Source organism: Littorina saxatilis, linkage group LG8, assembly GCF_037325665.1.
Source record: "Littorina saxatilis isolate snail1 linkage group LG8, US_GU_Lsax_2.0, whole genome shotgun sequence".
NCBI lineage: Eukaryota > Metazoa > Mollusca > Gastropoda > Littorinimorpha > Littorinidae > Littorina > Littorina saxatilis.
Genome location: NC_090252.1, coordinates 26672371 through 26681028, shown reverse-complemented (window position 1 = coordinate 26681028; position 8658 = coordinate 26672371). Strand labels below are relative to the sequence as shown.

Sequence of the window (8658 nt, the reverse complement as noted above, 5' to 3'; positions counted from 1 at the left end):
CTAAAAATAATTTGTTTGTAAACATACTGCTACCTGCCAACAACCACCACCTGACATACTGAACAACCTCTAATATTTAAAAAAAAAACCAAAAAAACAAGAAAAAAAAAAGTGGCATAAAAAACGCTCGCGCTGGACCCGAGTACTCTTCAGACTGGCTCGCTCAATAAATATAAATGTTTGGAATGTCTGTGGTGTGAATGTTGGTTTCTGACCAGAAATGCAGATCTATCTCTGGCCGATTCATAGATTCAACCTACAAACTGCGACCTCATCTGTGATCAGATATGTTTCGACAAGCATTAAACGGATGAAATTAACCACATGCAGTTTATTATTCAGAAAAATGCACACAAAAAATGGGTTGGGTTTGGTGATTTGGACATAAACGTCTTCCTCGCGATAGATTCGCTTATTATTTTGTCTTATGAAGCCGTCATCAACACGAACACAATGATTGCAGAAGCAAACTCTGTACCTACACGACCGAGACACAAGACTGATTATTTCACAGCTGCAATGAGAATAGAGAACAAAGACGTTTTGGGTAAGCTTGTAACTCACATCAGGTCTTCACTGACAAGCTAGGAACAGACGGAAAATTCCGAACAAAAGTAAATGACGTCAAAGTCTCTTTTGCTTTGCGTGTAACTTTGTCATGACGTATTTTTGTGTGACGCGTTCGGCTGTTCTATCAGGTCAATGGCTGCGTGTTGCCCCGCCGGTGTGAACTCCTCCTACGGCCAAGTCGTTTTTGTGGTTTATTTCGCATTTAGGTCCCAGGTAACATTATGAAGTTTTAATACGATCAATCGGACCTATTATCAAGTTAGTGTATCAACTTTTGCACGAACTGCGCCCAGTAGTTTCCCAGCAAAAATACGATCAATCGGACCTATTATCAAGTTAGTGTATCAACTTTTGAACGAACTGCGCCCAGTAGTTTCCCAGCAATAAGCTGTTAAGTGGAGAAAGACACACAATTAAAGTCTGCTGAGCCCTTGTACTAGCGTACTCGGGGATAAAGTGAAATCAATACATTTAGCTAAGCTGAAACTAAAAAATCAACACTGAAAAACAGAAATCTGTCATAACCAAGACTACTAAACTGAGACGGGTTAAGCTGGTCTTGACAAAGATTTTGTCACCTGCAAAAAACAGATTTTTGTCGAGACAAGAGCAATAGAATAGTTGAGTGAAATTACAAACAATTTATTGCAAATTAGAAACGAGAATGTTATAGGTTGTGCAAACGAGCCTCATATAGCCCCGGCGTCGGTTCTCTGCATGCACTGTGCATTTTTGCTCTTTATGGTGCGCATTATGTTTGAAAAGCATAGATTACGTAGGCTGTTCTGAAAGTCCTTGGAATCTCATTATCGCACAGCTCACCGTTAATTTGACCTCGCCATTTTCTGGAAAGATCCTTCCAGAGGTGCGATTCACTTTAACAACACCTTTCAAACATGTCTGCGCAAGAGTTTTTCCCCCGATACCCTCTATGACCCTCGCTAATTCTCGGACAGCAGTTTCCCGAGCTCTCGTAACGAGTTTCTCAGACCTTTTTCTTTAAATGTGAAAACAGGAAAACTTTGAAAGGGGCAATTTTAGGAAAATATAGTGAACAGGCGGACACCCTAAGCTGTTAGAAATTCGATTGATTTGGAAGCAGTGTCAAACGGGACACTGCCATGGTGTAGCATAAACCCTCTGGTACCCACGTTTGGCGCCAAGCTTTAAACACCACGGGCAGGCAATGATGCATGTACTGCTCTAAGGTAACTGTACGCTGCTCACCTTTTAGAATTGTGACGATTTGTCCTTATTTAAAAAAAATAGGACCACCTTCATCTTGCCAGTGTTCCGAGATCACCAATATTTAATAGGGGTTTAGCCGTTCAGAAACATCCAAATGGTTGATTGATGTGTTGACAGACCGAAGTCCATATTGCCTGTGACAACCTTCCCAAAAGCCTTGCCCTCTCTATAGTGACAATTGGAGAGCATTTTTATGCACATTTCAAGACATACCCCCTTTTGTACCACCAGAAAGAGCACAGGCACCCACTGTCTGCAACGCTTGTGTACCCGTAAAGGCGTGAGCCAGATCACATCTATGGGTGCAGATTCAATTATGTATGTGTCCTTTACCTCCGTGTGAGTGATTCGTGCATCATCTCTCGTCAACTTTTCAAGGGCAACAACATTTATTGCAGTAACAGCATTCAACTGTCGGTCTTGGCGGGTGTCATCTTTGAAGATCTGTCTACCCAAATTTAATTCATTGTACCAGTTGTAAGTACATGTAGTTGTTTTGGAAGGAACGTTCTTCACCAAAAATTCCCATAATATGCAGTAGGTGTGAGAAATATTACAATCCTTAATGAGATGTTCAAACATCATGGTTCTAAACTCCCTTTTTTTTTTTTTTAGCTCCATGACAGGCAAGTAAACATTGACGGGTAGTGCCCTTTAAGAGGTGTTTTCTTTGCAGTGGAAACTTCGAGATACATGACATTTTGTGTCATTGCCGAAGAAAGATTGCAGTATATATACGTCATTGTAAATATCATGAGGCATTGCCAGGAGCTTGGAGTCTAAGGACTTTCAGAACACCCCTCGTAATACAGAAGTACCAGTGAGAGGTCATGTGAACAGAAGAAAACAATTTGTACAGGCACAGCACACACACAAAATGACTGCACCACACCAAGAAACTCCACCACAACCCCTGATACACTTTCACCAGAGAGAGAGAGAGAGACAAGACATTGCTCAAGGTGTCTCTTTATTTTGCCTGCCTGTCAAAATGAGAGAGGAGAGTTAGGGGTGGAGGGTGGTGAGGGAAGGAAATGTGACAGAGATTAGAGACTAAGTGGTTATTGGTGCACGCTTACAAGTAATACAACTGTCTCTGTGAGACAGACAAAGAGAGAGAAAGAAACTTTCAACAGCAAATTACTCTCACCTAGCTCTATCCGTCTGCGTTTAAAATTCTTTGCAAATTGTTCCAGCTCCTCCAAGTCAATGTTCTCTTCCTGCACACATGGAAACATGAACAGGAAAATTCAATCAACACACATGATCAGACGGCACCTACTTTTAACCAGGATCGCCGCTTCTCCTCTTTCATAGCATAGCTCTTTTCGTAAGGCCTTAGGTGTGTCCACTAAGTTTCTGCGCTCAAGGCTCATGTAAAAAGCAGGATGGATACATCCAAGAAAGTCACAGACAGTTTACTAATACTACTGTCAATTCCCTTTTTTTTTTTTTTTTTTTTTTTTTTTAAATAGGGTTGAAATCTCAAGGCCGTACCCAATTCATGTACAGGAGTTAATCATAAATCAGTCACAGTCTCAATCAGTAAACATCATGTCCTGGATATTTTCAAAGCTTTGAATTAAGTTTTGTTTTAACATAAGTACAAATCAAAATTGTTCTGGCATGAAGCAGATTTCATGCAGGTTTCAACAATACTGAATTTCAATAGATGCCTGGGTCACTTACCTCAATACTGATATTGAGGTAAGGAAAACTAAGTTTCGGCAGAAGGATTTTTTTTTTGCACACAAAGAATTACATTTTACTCACTACATGATTAAATCAGCAAATTCACAGATACAAGAACCAGCTAAAGCCCGCTCTGAATGATTCTGTATGTACAGTCGAACCCACTTAAAACGAACACGCTAGTTACGAATTTTGACTTATAACGTATTAGTTTTAAGTTCCCAACTGAATACCTCTTTCTTCATGCTTGAAAAAAATGCTTGAAACGAATTCTTTGTAACGAATTTATGCTTATAACGAGCACTTTTTGGATTCCCAAGCATGCATAATGTCTGTAATTTACTCACGCTTATGGCGAAATCTTTAAACTCGTCCCGAGATCGACATATATCATTTGCATAACGAACCCCTCTTTTAACAAACACGTTTTCATCGCCCCAGAGCCGCTTTGTCTCTAAAAGTCACAAGGCTACAAGGATCTGCGTGTGAGGCGAGATCAAAGGCAGGTCCATTGTGATGGCTGGGTGGCCTTCTTTATAGACACTGACCTTCTTCCCAGGGGTCATTGACCCAGTTTTAGCTATGAGAGGTGGTTCCCCTTTCATATGAGAGAGGAAATACTTCCTGCACCCGGGTCAGTGACCGAGTTTAACCTATGGGGAGTTTAATCTATGGGGCGGTCTCTTTGATGTCTTGAGAGGAAACTTGGCCAGGGTAGTACATGCACCACAACTGGTGGACACCATGAAATCGGAGATTGATCAGAATGTGCATGTACATGCTTTTACACGACTTTTTAAATTTTACTTCTAAAATTGTGACAGTAAAAAAATCAATCAATTCTCTTAATGCGAATTTCGGTTAAGACAAACTTATTTCCCGATCCCCAGTGATTCGTCTTAAGTGAGTTTGACTGTAAATGGACGACAAACAAACATACTCGAATGAATTTCATAAAACAAAACAAAAGTGACACCAAAAGCTACACATCAAACATTGAGCATTATTACTGAACATGATGACAAATTAATTAATTTAAAAAAAACACCATGATGAACATTCACCAGGTCTTGCTGCAACAAACATCAGTAATTTTAATGTTCATTTTTATGGAGTAATGAACCTGCATCAGAGGGAACTAAATGAAACACCCGTAGAAAATATAAAAGCTAAGAAACAAACAAAAACAGTAAACACATAAATATAAATGTATTTAGCCCTACCACAGGCACTGGAAGATTCTGCACTGAAGATGGAAAGACGACTGTGGGCGTGTCTACAGAGCCCGGGGAGTTGAGTTCAGGTGAACGTGGTGCTGTAACACTGGTCTGGACGGTCAGTGCTTGTGATGTTGCTACCTGTCGTTGCTGTTGCTGCTGTGCTTGCTGAAACTGCTGTTGCTGAACAGGCTGTGCCATTAAAGCTGTGGCTACGCTTTGTAACATAGGAAGGGCACCTGCTCCATGCTGCAAAATTTGAAAATTATTCCCAATATGGCACTTTCTTTTTGTTTTTACATGTACAGAAAATTCACAACTTTATTCCTTAGTATTGCATGAATCCCAAAATATATGTTTTGCTGTGCATGACTAAAAATATACCATACATGGGTGGGAGCCCCAAATGTTGCCAGGACTGAACATTTTGGAAGGCTGGATCCCGGGATCCAGGGGCGGCTAAGGCTCCGGCGGGGGGCAGGGGCAGCGCCCTTGCTGGGGGGTTTAGGGGGGTATTTGTAACTGACCAACTGAAAATGAATTTTAGCAATTCAAGAGGGGCTATTTGAGCCTCTCCCGGCTTTAAAACTGAAAACAGCAAACAAACAAAATAAAAAAATGGGTGAATGCACAAGATCAAAAACCTCTATACTTGAAGATGTTTGTTTGTATCACTCTTGCTATGGGGTCTACAAAAACAAGTGGTAAACAAATTTCAAGAAGGGTTTTAGAAGCCTCTTCTCGCTTAAACAAAAACTTAAAATTGGAGCTGCACACAATTAAAAAATCCTGTAAACTTGAAGGTATTTCATCACCTAGTTTTGTCTTTGATTTTAAAAAATGTTTACTGCATTAAAGGAAAACCGCCATGCTAACAAAAGGTTAGGCAAACACAGAAAATATCAGTCACCTCTCTTGTATTACACATTTTTACTTGTAGCTTATGATTTTATCACTGCAGGCGGTATATTCTCAAATAATTGTTGAACCATAGCTTGAACCAAATGAGAAACAAGTTTCAAGTCAGTTTGTTTCAATTCAACACTTTCAAAAGGGCTAACTGCTCAGGTTAGAAAAGAAGGTTTAGACAAAAACAGAAACCCCCGGAGTTATATCCCTTGCTAATGCTATACACAGATGCTGCTATTCAATTCATCATTTCAGGAGTTATATTCTAAAATGATTGTTGAATCATAGCTTGAATTAAACGAGAAATATGTTTCATTTAAGTTTGTCTCACTTGCTAACTTTCTTAAGGACTCAATGTATCAGAAGCTAAATACCACTGGTTCATAGATCAGGAACGCAAGGAATGCAAGACCACACCACTGAAGGTCTCTGAATACCTGCAAGAAGGGTATATAAAGATATGGGTAAGCTGAGTTTTCAAATAGATGGCGACTAAGATGCCACATTCCCCAAAATGACATGACATGAAATCGGTCTGGGACATGGTGAAAGGTGGCTGACCTGGCACAACCACATCGGTCACACAAACCCAGTGTAAACAACAGCTGCCGATTGGGGATTAACAATAAAAGGTATATTAAAAAAAGTTGCCAAATTCTTCCTGGGACGGAAATCCGTCTAGGACGGAAGAAATCCCACCTCTGTACCATATTTTTGGGACTATAAGGCGCTTTGTTATATAGGGCGCAACCCCCACTTTTGAGGTAAAATTGAGAAAAAACATCACATTAGGTGCTTCTGGTCTATAAGCCACGCATCAAAGGAAGAATACAAAGTGGAAATATTTTTGAAACCAGCTGCCTGCCCCAGTTTACAGACACTGACCTTCTTCCCCGGGGTCAATGACCGAGTTTTATCTATGATCTAAGAGACAGTCGGTTTCCTTTCATGTCTGAGAGGAAACATTGCCTGCCCCAGTTTACAGACACTGACCTTCTTCCCCTGCCGTCATCTTTCATGTCTGAGAGGAAACATTGCCTGCACCAGTTTACAGACACTGACCTTCTTCCCCTGCCGTCATCTTTCATGTCTGAGAGGAAACACTGCCTGCCCCAGTTTACAGACACTGACCTTCTTCCCCTGCCATCATCTTTCATGTCTGAGAGGAAACACTGCCTGCACCAGTTTACAGACACTGACCTTCTTACCCGGGGTCAATGACCGAGTTTAACCTTTGATGTCTAAGAGGAAACTTGGCCAGGGTAGTAGTAGCAGAAACATGCATTATCACAAGTTGTTTGACTGGTACTCGCCTGGATTTCTATTTCAGCCACACATAAGGCGCTTCCGTAAAATAAGACGCAGGGGTCAAGTGTGAGAAAAAAGGTTGCGCCTTATAGTCCGAAAAGTAAGGTACTTAAAAAATGAAAAATCATAATGCATACACCACTCACCTGTTGTCATACATGGTATATGAATCAAAAAGTTGCTCAAACTTCTTCAAATAATCTTCAAGAGAACAATTACTTCCTACTTATTCTGTTATTGACCCAAACTTGACCTCACCTCGACCTATCAATCCATTTAAGTATCCAATCCTAAGATACAAACTTACCCCCCCCCCCCCCTCCCCCTTCCTCCTCACACAATAACATCATAACTTGATGCGGTCTTTGACTTTAATTTTTCTGAGAAGCTCAGTGGATATTTTCAACAGTGATAATTCTTCTCCATCATATTTTTTTTATGAGTGTAAAATTTGGAGGCTCTAGCTTAAAAAACATGTGAGAAAATCTCTATGTTAAGTTTCTTGTCTACACTTGGCCGACCAGCCGGCTTAGACTCCTCTGATTGCTCAGGCAAGTCAAAAATGATATTTTTTTCACGAAAAGTGATATACAGTAGTCCCTTCCATTTCCGGCCCTTTCGTGGGCGTGAACCTGCCCGGAGCGGCCAGCTTTCCCATGACTAATGAGTTTTCCTTCTATAATTGACTCTTAATGGCCGTTAACCTGTTTGACGCGGTCAACGGTCACTGATTTTTGCCCTAAGGTGACCCTCTTACTCGACAGGAGCGGCCACTTAACGGCCACTTGTCACTTTCGCGGGCGAGCGCCTTCAACAAACGCCAGCGTTTGGAATGACTGTCGTTTGTGGCGACAACAAGGCATCCGTGAAGAATGACATTTACACTGAGTTTTCGCTTTTTCCATTTTTGTTTGTTTGATTAGATGTAGTTGGTTGCTTCCTTCAGTATCAAACTTAAAGTGCTTGAATCATTAATATCCAGCTTGTGTGTGTGTGTGTGTGTGTGTGTGTGTGTGTGTGACGGTGTGTGTGTGTGTGTGTGTGTTGTGTGCACAGACGGCACAGCACGAGCAGACGACATGAATACTTACGCATGCGCAAACGGTAAATACAGACATGCGCATACATGTACATTTACGGCAGTCACTTCCGGATCGATCACAGCTGATGTGAGTTTGAAACACTTGTTTATCTGACACTCAAATACATATATAATAATCCAAACAACACACATAGAAACATACGAAACAATAGCTTAGCCAGGACGATCGAGTTAAACACGCAAATAATTAAGATGTATAAACGAAAGCAAAACTAACAGAGACAATGAATCGGCGGCTCGTGGATGATCGCTTTCTTTTCTTCATGAAAACTTGATCGTGTTTTTGGTGGGTTTTTTGGAGGAGGAGGGGGCCTGTAATGAACGGCCACCTGATATTTGCGGTCACCTTTGCAATGACTAATGGGTGACCGGATATGGCAGGTACTACTGTACACTCAAACCTGCCATGGCAACCACCTCTCAATAACAAACACCTGCCCCTAACAACCACCATAAAGGTTCCCAAACAAGTTTTACAATACAATTTACCTTTCCATCTGCAACCACCTGTCTAACGCTTATGTTTAACATGAGAGAAAGAGTATTTACATTGTTGTATATTTGTGTCTGTTGATTCTCTTCCTATTTCTATCTGTCTGTCTCTCAGTTTCT

At 40.9% G+C, this 8658-nt stretch overlaps 1 protein-coding gene across 2 annotated transcripts in view; it reads right to left on the bottom strand.

Moving 5' to 3' along the window:
- LOC138973174 (POU domain, class 2, transcription factor 3L-like) overlaps positions 1-8658 on the bottom strand; it is a 38401-nt gene that overhangs the window by 8553 nt on the left and 21190 nt on the right. For both annotated transcript variants that reach the window (XM_070345864.1, XM_070345863.1), the window contains exons 6-7: positions 4734-4976; positions 2969-3038 (exon numbers count right to left, since the gene is read on the bottom strand). In XM_070345864.1, coding sequence (XP_070201965.1) covers positions 2969-3038; positions 4734-4976 — 313 coding nt within the window. The remainder of the gene's footprint in view (positions 1-2968; positions 3039-4733; positions 4977-8658) is intronic.